General features: G+C 54.9%; 1 protein-coding gene across 1 annotated transcript in view; it reads right to left on the minus strand.

Annotated features, from left to right (window-relative positions):
- Nucleotides 1-9,635: 9,635 nt before the first annotated feature.
- Nucleotides 9,636-22,156, minus strand: part of tnk1 (tyrosine kinase, non-receptor, 1) — a 34,542-nt gene continuing 22,021 nt past the window's right edge. The window contains exons 8-14 of the mRNA XM_085977383.1: nucleotides 21,248-21,342; nucleotides 20,370-20,564; nucleotides 18,175-18,233; nucleotides 16,335-16,930; nucleotides 13,759-13,854; nucleotides 11,992-12,102; nucleotides 9,636-10,010 (exon numbers count right to left, since the gene is read on the minus strand). Coding sequence (XP_085833509.1) covers nucleotides 9,999-10,010; nucleotides 11,992-12,102; nucleotides 13,759-13,854; nucleotides 16,335-16,930; nucleotides 18,175-18,233; nucleotides 20,370-20,564; nucleotides 21,248-21,342 — 1,164 coding nt within the window. The 3' untranslated portion in view covers nucleotides 9,636-9,998. The remainder of the gene's footprint in view (nucleotides 10,011-11,991; nucleotides 12,103-13,758; nucleotides 13,855-16,334; nucleotides 16,931-18,174; nucleotides 18,234-20,369; nucleotides 20,565-21,247; nucleotides 21,343-22,156) is intronic.

The following is a 22,156-nucleotide window of genomic DNA, read 5'->3' on the forward strand; positions in this document are numbered from 1 at the left end:
TGCGTTTCCTACATTACAACAGTGACGACACCTCATTGTACTTCATTGGCTGTAGAGCGCTTTGTGATGTCCTGAGCTGGTGAAAGAGGCTATGTAATTGTAAGCCTTCCTTTTTTCTGGATGGACAAGCTAAAGGTCGGCCTTCCTCTTTTGCAATAGCAAAATACTGCGGATGCTGGAAATCCGAAAGAACAACAGAAAACGCTGGAAAAACTCAGCAGGCCAGGCAACATCCGTGGAGAGAGAAAGAGAGTCAACGTTTCAGGTCGAAACCCTTCGTCAGAACTGAGGAAAAAAAGGCAGGAAATGAAACATTAAAAGGCCAGTTTGGGGGCCGGGAATGGGGATGAAAAGAACAAAGAGAAGTGAAGAGGTATTCAAAACCAGACGAGATGGTGATAGGACTAGTGGAGACAAAAGACGGCTCTAGATTAGGTGTGAAATGTTCTGGCAGAAAGGGAGACAGCTGCCATGTGGGAGAGAGAGAAAAAAGAGGGGGGTGGGGGGAAAGGGCCAAAACAAAGGTGTGGGTAAAAAATATAAGTAAAAATGTAATAGGGCCGAGGTTATGATCTGAAATTGTTGAACTTGATACTGAGCCTGAAGGCTGTAAAGTGCCTAATCGGAAGATGAGTTGCTGTTCCTCGAGTTTACGCTGAGCTTCCGTGGAACAATGCAAGAGCCCGAGTACAGTGAGGTCTGAGTGGGAATGGGGCGGTGAATTAAAGTGACAGGCGACCGGAAGCTTGGGTCACCCTTACGGACTCTTTTACACCCCGCCCCGTGGTTTAAATGACATTTATCTGGGCTGTGATAGGCCGATGGCATTGCGCTCACGGCGTCAGTCTGTCACTGGGTGGGAGCTGCCTAGATTGGCGGGGGAGAATTGGGGGAGGGGAGAGGCAGGGGAGAAGTGGGGGGGAGGAGGGAAGAGGTGGGGGCAGGGGAGGGGTGGGAAAGGGACCAAACGGAGCTTGAATTGTGGGCATATGTCTTGGGGGGTGCAGGGTGTGAGAGGGGGTTGGAGGGAGTGGCCCCCTCTTCTGATAAGAGGGTGAATGTGGGCTCTTCCTCTATGGGGGCGGGGGGGAAGGCTTGAGACTGAGGGCCCATCCTGAGGAGGAGAGAAGTGGGGTGAGAGTTCAGAGGTCAGAAACGACAGGTCCCACCCCTGCTGCTGGGAGGCAGGGGATAGAGACAATGGACCTCTATCGGGCCAACAGCGAGGTCGGGAGGACCACACTGCAGCCTACAAAACCCAGGCCGAGAGGACCTGCGGGAAGGAGGGAGGAGGACAGTAGCAGTATGTTTGTGTTTGTGTGTGTGTGTGTGCTAGGCCGATGTAGCAGAGCCTGGTCTCCAATCGTCTTGGGTCCCCTTACCATTGGACCAAGACCTTGCTCTGTCAAGCCCGTGTGACACGTTAAAAGAATTCACGCACAGGCATCTTCCACCCACCTTCCATCATCGAGATAACTAGAGCGCGCCCTAGGGGCAGGGTCCGTTGGATCCTCGCTGATTGGGGGAAGGGAGGCCTCTTCCTCTGTTGACCCTGGGGTCAAAGACTTATGATTGGGGGAATGGGGTTGGAAGCTACGCCCCCGTGGAATTGTAGTTGGGGGGTCTCCCTGCAGCTCGTAGGAGACCAAGGAAGCTTCGGGAAGCATTGGGAGGTTCAAAGCACGAGCAAGAAGGACGGTCTTCTGCGACGATCGAGTTCTTTTTGTACTTTATTTACACCCGCCTTGCGTCTCGAGATTGGTGGGGTCCGTGACCCACGAGCTTTCTTGTTTTTTTATTATGTAAATGCAGCCATTTTATTTCCAGCCGCTGATTTACGTTTGTAAATTAATAAAAGTTCAGTCGGTGGGAAATGTTTCCGTGTGGGGCGTCTCTGGTAAACCCGGCCGCCCTCTCGAAATTTGGATCGGGCTGTTTTGGTCGGCGCAAAGAGGGGACGCCTTAAGGGATGCAAAATGGTGGAAGGTGTTGGCAGCGGTTTTGCCATAGGCCTCCGGGGCGCGAGCTCGAAACAGGCAGTAGGCCCCGCTGCCTGTGCAAAACTTGGGGGGGGGGGGGGGGGAGGCGGGGTAGGTGGTGGGGCCTAAGGCCTGGTCAGGGCCCCTCCCCCATCTTCACAAAGACACGATGGCTGCTCACTGTCGGTCAGTTTTCTTGGCCATCCCAATGGATATGGGGGGAAGGCAGGGACAGGGTACTGAATTTGGATGATCAGCCATGATCTCATTGAATGGCGGAGCAGGCTCGAAGGGCCGAATGGCCTACTCCTGCTCCTATCTTCTATGTTTCTATGTAACCCAACGGTCCTTAAAGGCGGCAGCTGGAGGCCGCCACCGGAAAGGGATCGTGGGGTCAGGAGGGGCAAGGGTGGACTTTAAATCCACAGGCCTCGCCGCCGCCCCTCCCCCCCCCAGACTCTCCTAAGGATCGTGCCCTGACCCTATCTTCCCCCCGCTCCCTCCAGAGACCAACGAGCTACCTCTGGGCCAGAGACTGGCACCTATAGCTCGTCAGTACATCGTTCGGTTGCCAGCCTTTGGCTCAGTGGGTCGCACTCTCTTTCTCTCTCGCCTCCGAGTCAGAAGGTCGTGGGTTTGAGCCCCACTCCCGAGACTTGAGCACAAAATCTCAGGCCGACACTCCCCAGTGCCAGTACTGAGGGAGCCTCCGCTGCACTGGCGGAGGGAGCCGTCTTTCGGATGAGACGTTAAACGGAGGGTGGACGTAAATTATCCCCGCGGCCACTATTTCGAAGAGGGGCAGAGGGGGAGGAGGTGGTATCCTGGTGCCAATATTAATCCCTCAACCAACATCACTTAAAAAACCCAGATTATCTGGTCATTATTACATTGCTGTGTGTGGGAGCTTGCTGTGCGCAAATTGGCTGCCATGTTTTCTGCATTGCACCAGTGACCACACTTCAAAAAGTGCTTCATTGACTCTGAAGCGCTTTGGGACATCCTGAGGTGGTGCAAAGAAGTGCGAGGACCTCCAAACCAGACGAATAACGGTGAGCAGAGAAAGACTGTCGGAAGGGAACAGCTCCGAGTGTTCCTCACACAAGGCGGATGTTGAACTCCTAACACAGCCCAGTGGGGGGCGCCGAAGGCAAAGACAAATGATAGTAGGCCCAAGAAGCCTGCTTTCCTCTTTTGGGATTGGCCAGGTTTTGTTCCCCCTCTTCTGAAGACGCTGATTCTACACTGAGGAACCATTCCTTGCGCGCCAGAGTCCCTTCAATAAGGCGCACAAGTGACCAGCGTCGCACAGCAGTGGGTTTCGGAGCACCATTCGACCAAGGTGGCCTTCACAGCCCAGCCCTCGTTCCAGCCTTCGAGCAGAAGTTGCATCAGGCCGTTTTGGGGGGGGGGGGGGGGGGGGCGGCGGCGGGGGTGAGTCACTGGATAGAGGGAGGGAGCGGGAAGCTTGGCTGGTGGTTTCCCCTCCACCCTACTTCCCCCTGACCTTTCCCCTTGCTAACCCAGGGGTCCCGAGGGCAACTGCAGCACGCCCCACTGCTGACCCGAACAGCTCAGCACTGATGTTCAAACTTGGAGGTTCTCTGGAGTACCGGTTCTGGGCACCGCACCTCAGGAAGGATATATTGGCCTTCCGACGGGGTGCAGGGCAGATTCACCAGAATGATACCCGGGGGCTTAAAGGGTTAAATCACGAGGACAGGTTGCACAGACTAGGCGTGTATTCCCTGGAGTATAGGAGATGATTGGGGTGATCTAACGGAGGTGATTAAAGGAGTTGATAGGGTCGATAGAAACGACTTCCTCTGGTGGAGGGAGTCCAGACCAAGGGGGCTTAACCTTACAATTAGAGCAAGGCCGTTCAGGGGTGATGTCAGGAAGCATTTCTTCACACCAAGGGAGGTGGAAACCAGGAACTCACTCCCCCAAAAAGCTGTGGTAGAGAATTCCATAGGTTCACCACTCTCTGGGTGAAGAAATTACTCTCATTTCTGTCCTAAATGGCCTACCCCTTATCCTTGGACTGTGACCCCTGGTTCTGGACTCCCCCGACCATCGGGAACATCCTTCCTGCATCTAGTCTGTCTAGTCCTGTCAGAATTTTAAAAGTTTCAGTGAGATCCCCTCTCATTCTTCTAAACTCCAGCGAGTACAAGCCCAATCGACCCAATCTCTCCTCATACGTCATTCCTGCCATCCCAGGTATCAGCCTGGTGAATCTTCGCTGAACTCCTTCCATGGCAAGAACATCCTTCCTCAGATAAGGCGACCAAAGCTGCACACAATACTCAAGGTGTGGTCTCACCAAGGCCCTGTACAACTGCAGCAAGACATCCTTGTTCCTGTACTCAAACCCTCTCACTATGAAATATATCGGCCGTTCCTTCATCGTCGCTGGGTCAAAATCCTGGAACTCCCTCCCTAACAGCACCGTGAGTGCGCCTTCACCGCACGGGACTGCAGCGGTTCAAGGCGGCGGCTCACCACCACCTTCTCAACTGGGGATGGGCAATAAATGCCGGCCTTGCCAGCGACGCCCACAGCCCCGCGGTGAGGATCGGCTGAAGAAATACTGGAAAAGGGAGGGTTTGAGCTGATCTTATAGAAGTTTCCAGGATCCCAAGGTCAACAGCAACAGATTATTTTATAGGCGGCAGCCGTGGCCAATTGGTATCTCTCTCGCCTCAGAGCGAGAAGGTCGTGGGGTTCGAGCCCCACTCCAGAGACTTGAGCACATAATCCAGGCTGACACGCCCAGTACCGTACTGGGGGAGCGCAGCACGGTCATAGATGCCATCTTTCTGATGGAGACGTTAAACCGAGACCTCATCTGCCCTCTCAGGTGGACAATAAAGATCCCACTGTGGCGGAGCCACCAGAGGACTCAAAGCAGTTGTACGTAATTCCTTTAACAGCAATGTAGTTATAGCCTGTGTCTGTACCTTTAATTACACTGTTTAACTGTACTCTGCCTAGTTACCTTTACAGCGCGGTCTTAACGTCATGACGTCACGCCGTTCATCACGTGATCTCCCAATGGCGGGAAGAACGTGATGACGTCAGCCATTGGACCAGCCCAGCAGTCCTCATGGAGCCTTGAGAGAGAACAGACCTGTTTTTGATGTATCCCAGCAGTTTCCAGTTTAAACCTGTTTTGTTCCATTAAAGTTCGTTGTTTAACTGCCTGAGTTGAACTCAGTCTTTTCGTTAGGAACCTCCGTTCCTACACCACGACACTTTGGGAAGAAGCACTTGGGAGTTCTCTACGATGTCCCGGTCAATATTTATCCATCGGCCATTTTCACTATTAAAAAAAGTCTCATTGGCGGGAGCTTGCTGTGCGCAAATTGGCTGCCACGTTTCCCTGCATTGCAACAGTGACAACACTTCAAAAAAGTACATCATTGGCTGTAAAGAACTTTGGGACTTCCGAGAGATCGCGAAACGCTCAAGTCCTTTTGTTTATCAAGAGGGCATAGCGTCAAACTTAGAAAGGACAGCTTAAATTTAATGACTTTATGCAAAGGGTGGGGGCGTATGGCATCGACTGCCGAGCGAGGCAGCGGCGCTGGAGCGCATCAGCAGATTCAAGAGGATACAGAGACACTGGGGGAGGTGCAACAAAGATTTACAAGGATGATACCAGAACAGGAGCAGTTCGGAGGCTGGGTATTCTGCGGTGAGCGTCTCACCTCCTGACTCCCCAAAGCCTTTCCACCATCTACAAGGCACAAGTCAGGAGTGTGATGGAATACTCTCCACTTGCCTGGATGAGTGCAGCTCCAACAACACTCAAGAAGCTCAACACTATCCAGGACAAAGCAGCCCGCTTGATCGGCACCCCATCCGCCACCTTAAACATTCACTCCCTCCACCACCGGCGCACCGTGGCTGCAGTGTGTACCATCTACAAGATGCACTGCAGCAACTCGCCAAGGCTTCTTCGGCAGCACCTCCCAAACCCGCGACCTCTTCCACCTAGAAGGACAAGGGCAGCAGGCGCATGGGAGCACCAGCACCTCCAAGTTCCCCTGCAAGTCACACACCATCCTGACTGGGAAGTATATCGGCCGTTCCTTCATCGTCGTTGGGTCAAAATCCTGGAACTCCCTCCCTAACAGCGCTGTGGGAGCACCTTCACCACACGGACTGCAGCGGTTCAAGAAGGCGGCTCACCACCACCTTCTCGAGGACAATTAGGGATGGGCAATAAATGCTGGCCTTGCCAGCGACGCCCACATCCCATAAGCGAATTTTTAAAAACAGCGAGGAAAGACTGAACAGGCTGGGGCTCTTTTCTCTAGAAAAGAGAAGGCTGAGGGGGTGACCTTGTAGAGGTCTTTAAAATTATAAAGGGCTTCGATAGGGTCGACGTAGAGAAGATGTTTCCACATGTGCGGGAGACCAAAACTAGAGGCCATCAATACAAGATAGTCTTTAATAAATCCAATAGGGAATTCAGGAGAAACTTCTTTACTCAGAGAGTGGTGGGAATGTGGAACTCGCTACCACAGTCATCGAATGGTTACAGCACAGGAGGAGGCCATTCGGCCCGTCGAGCCCGTGCCGGCTCTCTGCAAGAGCAGTTCAACCAATCCCACTCCCCCTGCCCTTTCCCCGTAGCCACGCAATTTTTTTTCCTTCAGCTACTTATCCAATTCCCTCTTGAAAGCCAGGATTGAATCTTCCTCCACCACCCGTTCAGACAGTGCGTTCCAGATCATGACCACTCGCTGTGTAAAAATGTTTTTCCTCACGTCGCCTTTGGTTCTTCTGGCAATCGCCTTAAATCTGTGTCCTCGGGCTCGCGACCCTTCCGCCAATGGGAACAGTTTCTCTCTATCTGCTCTGTCTCGAGTGGTTGAGGCGAATGATGTATTTAAGGGGAAGCGAGATAAACACTAATACAAACAGAAAATACTGCAGATGCTGGAAATCTGAAATAAAAACAGAAAATGCTGGAGATACTCGGCAGGTCAGGCAGCATCGGCGGAGAGAAAAACAGAGTTAACGTTTCAGGTCGATGACCTTTCGTCAGAACTGGAAAAAAGCAGGAAAGGAACAGATTTCACTACTGTGCAATGGAACATTCCTACAAGCCCACTGACTCCCACAGATACCTGGACTACACTTCCTCCCACCCTGCCTCCTGTAAGGACTCTGTTCCATTCTCCCAGTTTCTCCGTCTCCGCCGCATCTGCTCCGACGATGCCACCTTCCATACCAATGCTTCCGACATGTCTTCCTTTTTCCTCAACCGAGGATTCCCCTCTACCGTGGTTGACACGGCTCTCGACTGTGTCCGTTCCATCTCACGCACTTCTGCCCTCACCCCTGCCCCTCCCTCCCGGAACCACGATAGAGTTTCCCTTGTCCTCACCTTTCACCCCACCAGCCTCCACATTCAACGGATCATCCTCCGCCATTTCCGCCACCTCCAGTGTGATCCCACCACCAAACGCATTTTCCCCTCACCTCCCCTTTCAGCATTCTGCAGGGACTGCTCCCTCCGCGACACCCTAGTCCACTCCTCTATCACCCCCAACACTGCTTCCCCTTCGCCCGGCACCTTCCCGTGCAAGCGCAGGAGATGCAACACCTGCCCTTACACCTCCACCCTTCCCACTGTCCAGGGCCCCAAACACCCCTTCCAGGTGAAACAGCGATTTACTTGTACTTCTTGCAATCTAGTATACTGTATTCGCTGCTCACGATGTGGTCTCCTCTACATTGGGGAGACCAAACGCAGATTGGGTGACCGCTTTGCGGAACACCTCTGTTCAGTCCGTAAGGGGGACCCCGAGCTTCCGGTCGCCTGTCACTTTAATTCTCCGCTCCACTCCCACTCAGACCTCACTGTCCTCGGCCTCTTACATTGTCCCACTGAAGCTCAACGTAAACTCGAGGAGCAGCACCTCATCTTCCGATTAGGCACTTTACAGCCTTCGGACTCAATATCGAGTTCAACAATTTCAGATCATATCCTCGGCCACTATCACATATATATATTTTATCCACACCTTTTGTTTGTGTCTTTTCTTCTCTCCCACATGGCAGCTGTCTTTCATTCCGCCAGCGCAATTTACACTTCATCTAGAGCCATCCTTTGTTTCTGAACCTGTCCCATTACCATCTCCTCTCGCCTTGAATATCTCTTAATCCCTCTTTACTTCTCCTGCCTTCTATCCTATCGCACACCTTCCCTTTTGTTCTTTCCTCCCCTCCCCCATTTCCCAGCCCCTACACTTGCTTTAAAATCTGTTCCATTTCCTGCTTTTTTCCAGTCCTGACAAAAGGTCATCGACCTGAAACGTTAGGCTGGATTTTCATTGAGGAGGCGGGTAGGAGGCGGGACTACAACTTTCGGGGTTGTAGTCCCGCCTCCATTGAGTCCTAGCCAACCCACGTGATTTTGACTTGATTGACCTTGTTGAGCCCGCCCAGCCGGCCAATTAAGGGCCACCTGGCAACAGGTGACGTCACAGATTGACATTTCATCTGTCAAGACCTTTTGACAGATGAAATATCAGCGTTTCACAGCTGTTTGAAGCTGTCAAACACTGATGATCTGTACTCTAAGTTAATTCCTTCCCATCAGGATGATTTAGAGATCTCCCCGGAACAGAAAGCTGAATGCTGCAACTTTTGACAGCTCGCGGCCATTCTGCTTTCTGTGCCGATGAGATGAGGGACTCCCGAGACCTGAAGGAAGGAAGGCTGTAAAGGTAAGTAAAGGTATGTAAAACTTCTTTAAACACTTTACACACACCAAACACACTTACCTCTGCATTTATGCACCCATCACTCACCTGAGCACCAGACATCTCGACCCCTCCAAGTCCTTCATCCCGACGGTCCGCCTCCTCTAACTTGGCGTCGTTTGGAGCCGTCGGGAATCCCACAGTTCAACCTTAAAAATAGGGATTAGGCTAAAAACTGCCTGTTAACTACCTGTTAACAGGCAGTTAATTGGCACTAATCCCCTTCCCGCCTCAGGGAGGCGGGTCCCAGTGCGGGGCGGGTACCCGCCGCCTTTGAAACTGGCATGGAGGCGGGTTGGGGTTGGGATGGGGTCGGGATCCCCGATTTCAGGATTTTAACCCCCCCCCCCCCCCCAATGCCTCCAACCCCGACTCCACGGCCCAATGAAAATCCTGCCCGTTAACTCTGTTGTTCTCTTTTCACAGATGCTGCCTGACCTGTTGAGTATCTCCAGCATTTTCTGTTTTTATTATAGCTAAACACATAGAGAGAAAGGAATAGAGGATGTGCTGATGGGGTGAGATGAAGAGGGGTGGGAGGAGGCTCGTGTGAAGCATAAACACCGGCACGGATCAGTTGGGCCGAGTGGCCAGTTTCTGTGCTGTGCGTTCTATTTAGAGTTGGAGAAGTAGCTGGAGAAAGATTTTTTTTGAGAGGGGTGTGGGAGTTGGCGTGTGACATTTCCCCGACACTGGGCTTTTCCAGTCTGGTACACCTGGATGCCGCGATCTATCGGGAGGTGAAGTCGTTCCATTCACGGCCTGGCGTTTCGAACCAGGCGACTCTCTGGATCACGTGAACCCGGTCACGCGAACAAGTAAACAACCTCACCTCTCCCCTTACCCAGCAACCACCCCCCCCCCCTCCCCACCCCGGGGACCAATCGCGTCGCACGAAACCAGGCCGAAATTCTCACACGGCACGTTGAATTCAAACGGCTTGGGGGAGGAGGAATGGGGTGAAAGGTCACTGCCCACAGGCTTTCCCCCTTCACTGCCATCGTCATTCCCTTCCTGAGCACTGGAGGAGGCCACACAGGAGCCGACCTATCGGCACACGGATATCAATGTGATACCTGCCAACAAATCGAGCGGGTCTAAGTTCACCCGCAAAATACTCGAATCTCTACACAAAGCTGGGCAACAGCAGTCCAAAAAGATGTCCATAGATTTCTGTCGTCCAGTCCATTGCTGAAGCAAGATTCCTGCCACGTTCTTTCGATTCCTCGTGGGATCCTCAGGATTTCAACTGCAAGTGGAAAACAGGAAGTCTATTCAGAAAAACGCGTGACAAATTGACGTGTTTGGTTTCTATTATTATATTAGTCCCAAGGCAGGAACAGCATGGGTCAGATACAGAGTAAAGCTCCCTCTACACTGTCTCATCAAACACTCCCAGGGCAGGTACAGCACGGGTTAGTTACAGAGTAAAGCTCCCGCTACACTGTCCCATCAAACACTCCCAGGGCAGGTACAACACGGGTCAGATACAGAGTAAAGCTCCCTCTACACTGTCCCATCAAACACTCCCAGGGCAGGTACAGCACGTGTTAGTTACAGAGTAAATCTCCCTCTACACTGTCCCATCCAACACGCTCAGGGCAGGTACAGCACGGGTTAGATACAGAGTAAAGCTCCCTCTGGACTATCCCATCAAACACTCTCAGGGAAGGTACAGCATGGGTTAGATATAGAATAAAGCTCCCTCTACACTGTCCCATCAAACACGCTCAGGGCAGGTACAGCACGGGTTAGATACAGAGTAAAGCTCCCTCTGGACTATCCCATCAAACACTCTCAGGGAAGGTACAGCATGGGTTAGATATAGAATAAAGCTCCCTCTACACTGTCTCATCAAACACTCCCAAGGCAGGTAAAGCATGGGTTACATACAGAGTAAAGCTCCCTCTACACTGTCCCTTCAAACACTCCCAGGGCAGGTACAGCACGGGTTAGATACAGAGTAAAGCTCCCTCGACACTGTCTCATCAAGCACTCCCAGGGCAGGTACAACACGGGTTAGTTACAGAGTAAAGCTCCCGCTACACTGTCCCATCAAACACTCCCAGGGCAGGTACAACACGGGTCAGATACAGAGTAAAGCTCCCTCAACACTGTCCCATCAAACACTCCCAGGGCAGGTACAGCACGGATTAGATACAGAGTAAAGCTCCCTCTACACTGTCCCATCAAACACGCTCAGGGCAGGTACAGCACGGATTAGATACAGAGTAAAGCTCCCTCTACACTGTCCCATCAAACACTCTCAGGGCAGGTACAGCACGGGTTAGATATAGAGTAAAGCTCCCTCTGGACTATCCCATCAAACACTCTCAGGGAAGGTACAGCATGGGTTAGATATAGAATAAAGCTCCCTCTACACTATCCCATCAAACACTCCCAGGGCAGCTACAGCACGGGTTAGATACAGAGTAAAGCTCCCTCTACACTGTCCCATCAAACACTCCCAGGGCAGGTACAGCACGGGTTAGATACAGAGTAAAGCTCCCTCCACACTGTCCCCATCAAACACTCCCAGGGCAGGTACAGCACGGGTTAGATACAGAGTAAAGCTCCCTCTACACTGTCCCATCAAACAATCCCAGGGCAGGTACAGCACGGGTTAGATACAGAGTAAAGCTCCCTCCACACTGTCCCATCAAACACTCCCGGGGCAGGTACAGCACGGGTTAGATACAGAGTAAAGCTCCCTCTACACTGTCCCATCAAACACTCCCGGGGCAGGTACAGCACGGGTTAGATACAGAGTAAAGCTCCCTCTACACTGTCCCATCAAACACTCCCAGGGAAGGTACAGCATGGGCTAGATACAGGGGCAGATAAAATTCCCCTTCACCAGATCACATTCCATACTCTATTATTTTACTCTTGCCCTTCTCCTCCTGAAGGTGCTGACTGCTGCTGGGTAAAGGTTTCATGGGCTCTCGATGTACTCTGGCACTTCACCCAAGTGATTCCTTCACGAGGGCACATCTGCCAAGCCCGGGTCGTGCCCCTTCACCCCTGACCTCCAAACCCATGCTTTTTTGACACAGGGGTCACCAGATAGCGGTCAGGAGCAGCCAATCCTGGGAGACTCCTCTCTCCAATAAGCCCGGATCACCCCCTGGCTGGGATGAGTTAATTCCGCCTAGCCCAAGGATTGATCCTGGGGCTCCACAAGGCCTGTCCCGCACGGGGCGCTGCCTTATCCCACCAAACCTACTCACCTTCTTCTTCAGCAGGTACTGGCTGGCATTCTCCAGGCTCCAATTAAAGTCCTGCAGGATGTGTTGGCATTCCTCGCGGGACTTCTGACTCATATTGTAAAGTTGTTGGATCTAATGGAAAGCAAGTTGAGGGACTGTAAGGGCGACGGTGGCGGCAATAGGAACGTAGGACTTGCTAGACGAGAAAAAAAAGGGCCGTGGCCTGTCTCGTTCATCTTCCTGGTAGTCACGGGGATAATGGGAGCTGTTGACTAATCCTCGCAGTCAATCTCTGTCAATGAATCTACAACAGACCCAAACACGAGGCGAGGAATACCCCCAGTGGTGGATAGCTTTGGGAACCATAGGTCCAAAGTCGTATGTTCTTAGCATTCTTGGGCGGAACAGAAGAATTAGGAGCAGGAGTAGACCAGGCGGCCCCTTGAGCCTGCTCCGCCATTCAATAAGATCATGGCCGATCTTCGGCCTCACATCTCATACTCTTGCCCTTCTCTGGTGTTGGATACATTTCTTAAGGCTAAAGGGATCAAGGGGTATGGGGAGAAGGCAGGGACAGGGTACTGAATTTGGATGATCAGCCATGATCTCATTGAATGGCGGAGCAGGCTCGAGGGGCCGAATGGCCTACTCCTGCTCCTATCTCCTATGTTTCTATGTTTTCTCCTGAAGGTGCTGACTGTTGCTGGGCAAAGGGTATAGTGGGCACCAGATGCACTCTGGCACTTCACCCAAGTGCATCCTCCTCACGAGGGCACGTCTGCCAGGCCCAGTCATGCCCCCTCACCCCTGACCTCCAAACCCATGCTTTTTTTGACACAATGGGGTCACCAGACAGCGATCAGGAGCGGGCAACCCTGGAAGACTCTCCTTTCCAATAACCCTGGATCACCCCCTGGCGCTACCTTGGCTGGGATGAGTCCGCTTTCCCACCCGATCCCCATATCCCTCGATTCCCCTCGAGTCCAAAAATCTATCGATCTCAGCCTTGAATATACTCAACGACTGAGCCTCCACAGCCCTCTGGGGTAGAGAATTCCAAAGATTCACAACCCTCCGAATGAAGAAATTTCTCATCTCAGTCCTAAATGGCCGACCCCTTATCCTGAGACTGTGACCCCTGGTTCTAGACTCTCCAGCCAGGGGAAACAATCTCTCAGCATCTACCCTGTCAATCCCCCTCAGAATCTGAAACGTTTCAATGAGATCACCTCTCATTCTTCTAAACGCCAGAGAGTATAGGCCGAGTCTACTCAATGCTACACTCACCACATCATGTCTCAAATTACTCGCATACTGTATCCCAAAATGTATTCTGACGATAGTCACCCTTCTAGAACCCCTCTTATCAGCTGTTAATAGAGCTCAGCTTAATGAAATGAAACAAGAAGGCACTTAACCTCTTCCCTACCCAACCTTGCAGCAGGCACCTGCTGCCCGTGCTTGCTCAGCTCATCATCATCACTGGCCAATACCCGCTCGCTTGCTCCGTTAATCGCTCACCGGCCCGATACCCCCGCCCCCCCGCCCCTTGCTCGCTCCGCTACCTCCTCACCAGCCCGATACCCCCCCCCCCCTCACTCGCTCCGCTACCTCCTCACCGGCCTGATACCACCCCCTCGCTCGCTCCGCTACCTCCTCACCGGCCCGATACTCCTCCCCCACCCCACCCTCGCTCGCTCCGCTACCTCCTCACCGGCCCGATACTCCTCCACCACCCCCCTCGCTCGCTCCGCTACCTCCTCACCGGCCCGATACCACCCCCCTTACCTTCAAGTGTTGGATGGCCTTCTGTGTATCGAAGTTGGTGACCTGCAAGGCGTTGCGGCATTCCTCTGTGGTAACTCCATGCACCGCCTCCTGGACCTAACGGGCAAGGAGCATGGAAATTGAGAGTCAGGTGCTATGAGCACGTGCGAGTGAGTGAGAGCGAGTTTGAGTGCATCACAGGGGTGAGAACATTCAACTCGGTCTACGCCCCCATCAAACCCTCGGTGTCCACCTCTCAGCATTCGACAGTACACCACTCCCTGCCCTTCTCCCGCTCCCCCACACCCGACGGCCTCCACTCCGCTATTCAACAGCCCATTTCCCCCTCCTCTCATTAAGAATCTCCTCCTGCTTTTTCACTCAGCCCCTCCCCGCTCTCCCCATTCAGCCCCTCCCCGACTCTCCCCATTCAGCCCCTCCCCCACTCTCCCCACTCAGCCCCTCCCCCACTCAGCCCCTTCCCCCGCTCTCCCCACTCAGCCCCTCCCCCACTCAGCCCCTCCCCCACTCAGCCCCTTCCCCCGCTCTCCCCACTCAGCCCCTCCCTCACTCAGCCCCTTCCCCCGCTCTCCCCACTCAGCCCCTTCCCCCGCTCTCCCCACTCAGCCCCTTCCCCCGCTCTCCCCACTCAGCCCCTCCCCCGGCTCTCCCCACTCAGCCCCACCCCCACTCTCCCCACTCAGCCCCTCCCCCACTCTCCCCACTCAGCCCCTCCCCCACTCTCCCCACTCAGCCCCTCCCCCACTCTCCCCACTCAGCCCCTCCCCCACTCTCCCCACTCAGCCCCTCCCCCACTCTCCCCACTCAACCCCTCCCCCACTCTGCCCCTCCCCCACTCAGCCCCTTCCTCCGCTCTCCCCACTCAGCCCCTCCCCCGGCTCTCCCCACTCAGCCCCTCCCCCACTCAGCCCCTTACCCCGCTCTCCCCACTCAGCCCCTCCCCCGCTCTCCCCACTCAGCCCCTCCCCCGCTCTCCCCACTCAGCCCCTCCCCCGGCTCTCCCCACTCAGCCCCTCCCCCACTCAGCCCCTTCCCCCGCTCTCCCCACTCAGCCCCTTCCTCCGCTCTCCCCACTCAGCCCCTCCCCCACTCTCCCCACTCAGCCCCTCCCCCACTCAGCCCCTTCCCCCGCTCTCCCCACTCAGCCCCTCCCCCGGCTCTCCCCACTCAGCCCCTCCCCCACTCAGCCTCTCCCCCACTCAGCCCCTTCCCCCGCTCTCCCCACTCAGCCCCTCCCCCGCTCTCCCCACTCAGCCCCTCCCCCGCTCTCCCCACTCAGCCCCTCCCCCGCTCTCCCCACTCAGCCCCTCCCCTGGCTCTCCCCACTCAGCCCCTCCCCCACTCCCCCCGACTCACCCCCTCCCCCGACTCACCCCCCTCCCCCGACTCACCCCCTCCCCCGACTCACCCCCCTCCCCCGACTCACCCCACTCAGCCCCTCCCCCACTCAGCCCCTCCCCCACAGCCCCTCCCACTCAGCCCCTCCCCCACTCAGCCCCTCCCCCGTGTGCCCACCATTCAGCCCCCACCCCCTCCATTCTCCCCACCCCTCACACCCCCCTCTGCTTCCACCTGTACCAACGTTGGCTTCAATTCCTATTTCGTTACTGTTAAAAGTTCAATGAACAGTTTCCCTAGCGTCACGTTAAGAGAGCTTTAAAATAAAACGTTCCCAATGTGTGTGTGTGGTGGGCTCCAGTTGCTCGGCAACAGTCTGGAGTTCCTGTTTCTGACCCGGCCGCCCGCACTCTACGTCCTCCGCCTCCATCCCACTTCAGAATGTCAAGTCGCTTCCTGCTCGGTAGATTTTTCTGACCTTCTTCCCAAACATAGAAACATAGAAGATAGGAGCAGGAGTCGGCCATTCGGCCCCTCGAGCCTGCTCCGCCATTCAATGAGATCATGGCTGATCATCCAAATTCAGTACCCTGTCCCTGCCTTCTCCCCATATCCCTTGATCCCTTTAGCCTTAAGAAATATATCCAACTCCTTCTTGAATATATTTAATGAATTGGCCTCTACCGCCTTCTGTGGTAGAGAATTCCACAGGTTCACCACTCTCTGGGTGAAGAAATTCCTCCTCATCTCTCTCCTAAATGGCTTACCCCTTATCCTTAGACTGTGACCCCTGGTTCTGGACTCCCCGACCATCGGGAACATCCTTCCTGCATCTAGTCTGTCCAGTCCTGACAGAATTTTATAAGTTTCAATGAGATCCCCTCTCATTCTTCTAAACTCCAGCGAGTACAAGCCCAATCGACCCAATCTCTCCTCATACGTCATTCCTGCCATCCCAGGTATCAATCTTTGCTTAACTCCCTAAGGATTTTATCGGCAGCCGCCAACCTACAGAAACCTCCCTCAACAATTCGTTTCTAATTGGCCCCGAGTGTACCGGTACAACCCTGCACTCAGCCCCCCGCCCCGCCCGCCCACCCGCAGGCAGTGCCTCAGAGCAGCCTTAAAGGGGACAGGTCTGAACTAAGTGCATCTTAGCTGTTGTCCCGAGGCTACTCTTGCGAGTGCCGCCACGGGTGATCAGCTAGCATCGATAGATTCTCTCGGTGATAACGTACACGTTTAATTTTGTCCTGTAGACTAGGGCCGCTCCCCTGCCGGTTAAGCCCAGCCTCTGGATGGGATGCTCGCGTCTCCTCGGGGATATTCTTGTGGAGATAATTGCCCCTGGGACCTCGGGGTCTACCTTGCTGCTGCTCGCTCGGCCTGAAGCCCCTCGAGTCCTTCTTCTGCTCCGTTGGGAGGTGGAGCTGGGCGGCCATCTTAGAGTGGGCCTCGAGCCCCAGCCGGCCGGCTGCCTCTTGCTCCTGCCTGCCGCGTTCGCTGGCGCTGCTTGTCTGCTGGCCTGGAAGCCCGGGAAGGTGGAGGTCCACCTGGGGCAAGACCACGGGCCAACAGCTGGGCCTGGGCTGGGCGGTCCTCAGCCGCAGCTTGGCCATGGCGGGAACCACGTCTTCGGCCTCGGCGGCCCAGCTGGGTCCTTTCCTCGGCTTCTCGTTCGCCTGGCCCCTGGCGGCCCGGACTGCCGCGGCCTGCTCGCTGATCCGTCTGAGGCGCTCCTTGGAGACGGGCTTCGGGTTCGGCTCTGGCGTGTGGGCGATCTCGGACAACTGGTCCTTGCTGTCGATGTTCGAGTCCAAACTTCGGGATAGGCCTGAGGATCCAAAAACACAGGCGGGCCTAGTCAGGAAATTGTACGCTACAGTAAGGAGTACTTATACGGGTCAGCTGGCTACACACCCCGCTCTATGTCGGATGGATAGACACAGACAGATATATAGATAGAAAGAAAGAAGGAAAGATAAACAGAAAGATAGACTTGCATTTCTATAGCGCCTTTCACGACCTCATGACGTCCCAAAGCGCTTCACAGCCAATGAAGTACTTTTTGAAATGTGGTCAACTGTTGTAATGTAAGAAACGCAGCAATTTGCGCACAGCAAGCTCCCACAAACAGCAATGAGATACTGAGCAGATCATCTGTTTTTTATTGATGTTGATTGAGGGATAAATATTGGCCCAGGACACTGGGGAGAACTCCCCTGCTCTTGGCCGTGGGGTCTTTTACGTCCTCCTGAGAGAGTAGACGGGGCCTCGGTTTAACGTCTCATCCGAAAGACGGCACCTCCGACAGTGCGGCACTCCCTCAGTACTGGCACTGGGAGTGTCGGCCTAGATTGTGTGTTCAGGTCTCTGGAGTGGGACTTGAACCCACGACCTTCTGACTCAGAGGCGAGGGCGCTGCCCACTGAGCCACAGCTGACACCTAAATGATGCCCATTTTTATATCTGTTCTTGGGATGTGGGCGATACTAGCAAGGCAGCATTTATCGTCCACCGCGAGTTGCCCTGAGGATATTAAGGACCAACCCCCCCCCGCCCCCCCCCCCACCATGTAGGCCCAGGCTGGGCAAGGACGCAGGGTCCCTTCCCTCAAGGACATGAGTGAACCACTTGGGTTTTACGACCATCTGGTGGCTTCATGTGTCACATCGCTGGCACCGGCCCACAAACCACCAGATTTACTGAATGCCATTTGAATTCAGGGCCTCACGTTCGCTAGTTCCGTACCACGACCAGTAGGGACTTCAAGAATTTGAATTTAGTTTAAAAGTCAGTAGGAGTGACCGTGAAGCTAATCGTAAAAATCCAACTGCTTCACTCGTCCTTCCGTGAGGGAAACCTACCGTTCTTACCCGGCCTGGGCCCAAACGTGACTCCAATCCCACACCAAGGTGGTCGACTCTTAACTGCCCTCCGATGAATCAGAGGGAAAAGGATGGGAGATTGGGTAACACTCGTATCTGTAAGAAGCTCGTACTGATTCAGCGACAGTTTGAGTCGAATCACGCCGCCCCCCCCCGCCTGCCCCCGTCTTCTCTCCTGACAATGACTTACCCGACATCTTCAGCAGCTGAATCGGGTTCATGTTGTCCAGTAGGTTACTCCAAGATTTCCTGCAAGATCAGAGAGGTCAGTCAGTGAACAGAATGGGTGAAAGCACAAGGGATGTGATTGCATTGCAGAGGAGATTCACCCGGATGTTACCTGGGCTGGAGCGCTTCAGCTATGAAGAGAGACTGGACAGGCTGGGGTTGTTTTCCTTAGAGCAGAGAAGGCTGAGGGGGGACCTGATTGAGGTGTACAAAATTATGAGGGGCACTGATAAGGTAGATAGAAAGGAACTTTTCCCCTTAGTAGAGGGGTCAATAACCAGGGGGCATAGTTTCAAGGTACAGGGCAGGAGGTTTAGAGGGGATTCGAGGAAAAGCTTTTTCCACCCAGAGGGTGGTTGGAATCTGGAACTCACTGCCTGAAAGGGTGGTAGAGGCAGGAATCCTCACAACATTCAAGAAGCATTCAGATGAGCACTTGAAACGCCATAGCATACAAGGCTACGGACCAAGTGCTGGAAAATGGGATTAGATTAGACAGGGCTTGATGGCCGGCGCGGACACGATGGGCCGAAGGGCCTCTTTCTGTGCTGCATAGCTCTATGACTCTATGACACAACAATGGAGCGGGCCGTGGAACACCTGCAGGGGGCGGTGGTGGGAGAGAGCAAGGGGAACATATCCCTGGGACATAGAAAGGGAGTAGTTGGGGTGGGCAAGGTATCAGAGGCATTTCGGACTGAGAGGAGGAGAAATTTCTTCACTCAGAGGGTGGTGAATCTTTGGAATTTTCTACCTCAGAGGGCTGTGGAGGCTCCGTCATTGAGTATATTCAAGACAGAGATCGATAGATGTTTGGACACCAAGGGAACGAAGGGATATGGGGATAGTGCGGGAAGGTGGAGCTGAGGTCGAAGGTCAGCCATGATCTTAGAGAATGGCGGAGCAGGCTCGAAGGGCCGAATGGCCGACTCCTACTCCTGTTCATTTTTCATATGTTCTCAAAATGTCCCCGGAATCACTTGGGGAGTACTGAAGGTCGTTCAGACGGATGGGCTGAGATGGGCCGAATGTCCTTCCTTGTGACTGACCTCTGAAGGGCCTTTGAAGGGAAAGGGTAATTGGGGGAGGAGAAGGCGGCCAATGGAATGGAGGCCAAAATGTCCCTATTTCATTCCAGACGCTGCACACTGTTGCCGGGCAGAAGTTGTATCCCATGGTAACCCCTCAATGTACGTCACATTCCCACTAATTCTTCAGACCTTTGACCTTCGGCCCCTTCATGCCAGGAGGACGGTTGTGTGGCCTCTTCCCAGCAACGCTCCACCCCTGGTAGCACCAGACACCTCCCAAGTTCCAAGTTATTCTTCCTGAAGGATCAGGAGCAAGAAGCTCGACACCATCCAGGACAAAGCAGCCACGCTTGATTGGCACCCCATCCACCACCTTAAACATTCACTCCCTCCACCACCGGCGCACCGTGGCTGCAGTGTGTACCATCTACAAGATGCACTGCAGCAACTCGCCAAGGCTTCTTCGGCAGCACCTCCCAAACCCGCGACCTCTTCCACCTAGAAGGACAAGGGCAGCAGGCGCAGGGGAACACCACCACCTCCAAGTTCCCTTCCGAGTCACACACCATCCAGACTTGGAAATATATCGGCCGTTCCTTCATCGTCGCTGGGTCAAAATCCTGGAACTCCCTCCCTAACAGCACTGTGGGAGCACCTTCACCACACGGACTGCAGCGGTTCAAGAAGGCGGCTCACCACCACCTTCTCAAGGGCAACTAGGGATGGGCAATAATTGCTGGCCTTGTCATAGACGCCTACATCCCGTGAAGGAATATAAAAAAAACCCTGCCAATTTCCCGAAGTCTAACTGACTGTACAGCTCCTAACCCAACCCAGCACGGCCGAAAGGCCATTGGACTGAAATGTTAACGCTGTTTCGCTCTCCACAGATGCTGCTCAACTTGCTGAGTATTTCCAACATTTTCTGTTTTTATTCCAACCCAGCACTAGGCCGCGGATGGAGCCTGGGACTTTCCTGCTCGGTACAGCCCACAGACGGAGGCTCTCCCCGGCAGCCACGACAGCTATTTATCTTTATACTGTCAGGTTCTCAGTTGTCGGTCCCCAGTCTGTAAAAGGGGCCCAACAACAGGAGCTTGGCAAAGGCCTTGAACTGGAGACTTACTCGTTGACCTTCTCCGGGAAGCCCCAGGAGCGACGCGGGTCGATGTCCCCGTGCCCAGAGTGGACAAAGCTGCTCCTCAACGGGCAGCTGATGACTGGCCCCGAGCGGGCCGTGATGGCGGTCACGTAGGCCTGAGGGAACAGGCCCACCTGCAGAGTTTTCTTGTTCTGTCCTCGCCAGAACACCAGCTCAGGCCTAGAGAGGACAAAGAGCAGCGAGTGAGACTGGGACACATCCCTCCGCAGAAACAAAACAAGAGACCAACCCCCTCACTGTAACACTCCCCGATATACCCCTCACCCCTCACTGTAACACTCTCTGATATACCCCACACCCCTCACTGTAACACTCACTGATATACCGCACTCCCCTCACTGTAACACTCTCTGATATACCCCTCACTGTCACACTCTCTGATATACCCCACACCTCTCACTGTAACACTCTCTGATATAACCCACACCCCTCACTGTCACACTCTCTGATATACCCCACACCTCTCACTGTAACACTCTGATATACCCCACACCCCTCACTGTAACACACCCTGATATACCCCACACCCCTCACTGTAACACTCTCTGATATATCCCACACGCCTCACTGTAACACTCACTGATATACCCCACACCCCTCACTGTAACACTCACTAATATACCCCACACCCCTCACTGTAACACTCACTGATATACCCCACACCCCTCACTGTAACATTCTCTGATATATCCCCCTAATAACCGATACTGGATACCAAAGACGGAATGACCTGCCCATATGAACACCTCTCCCCCCTCTTCCAGGTCAGTAGGGTGGGCTGTACCACACATGGTGGGCAGACAACGCCCCCCCCCCTGTCCCCGCCCACAATGGGTACTCACCGCCCATCGATAACCGTGATGGGATCGTTGTTCTGCATCTTCAGCTTGCCCGCCTCGCTGAAGTCCTGGAGGGCTTTCACTTCCATTGGACGAGCCTGAGGGAGAGAACAAGGAACCTGATTGGTACTCGCCCTTTAACCCCACACTCGCCCTTTAACCCCCGTGCTCGCCCACTGCCCACGCCCCTCGCCCCCCCGCCACAACCGCACTCGCCCCCCTCCACAACCGCACTCCGCCCCCCTCGACAACCGCACTCGCCCCCCCGACAACCGCACCCGCCCCCCTCGACAACCGCACTCGCCCCCCTCGACAACCGCACCCGCCCCCCTCGACAACCGCACCCGCCCCCCTCGACAACCGCACCCGCCCCCCTCGACAACCGCACCCGCCCCCCTCGACAACCGCACCCGCCCCCCTCGACAACCGCACCCGCCCCCCTCGACCACCGCACTCGCCCCCCTCGACCACCGCACTCGCCCCCCTCGACCACCGCACTCGCCCCCCTCGACCACCGCACTCGCCCCCCTCGACAACCGCACCCCGCCCCCCTCGACAACCGCACTCGCCCCCCTCGACAACCGCACCCGCCCCCCTCGACAACCGCCACCGCCCCCCCCGACAACCGCACTCGCCCCCCTCGACAACCGCACTCGCCCCCTCGACAACCGCACCCGCCCCCCCCGACAACCGCACCCGCCCCCCTCGACAACCGCACCCGCCCCCCTCGACAACCGCACCCCGCCCCCCTCGACAACCGCACCCCGCCCCCCTCGACAACCGCACTCGCCCCCCTCGACAAGCGCACTCGCCCCCCTCGACAACCGCACCCGCCCCCCTCGACAACCGCACCCGCCCCCCTCGACAACCGCACCCGCCCCCCTCGACAACCGCACCCGCCCCCCTCGACAA

This window comes from Somniosus microcephalus, unplaced genomic scaffold (genome assembly GCF_052327205.1).
Source record: "Somniosus microcephalus isolate GS21.2 unplaced genomic scaffold, FLI_Smic_1.0 unresolved_chr4, whole genome shotgun sequence".
Lineage (NCBI taxonomy): Eukaryota > Metazoa > Chordata > Chondrichthyes > Squaliformes > Somniosidae > Somniosus > Somniosus microcephalus.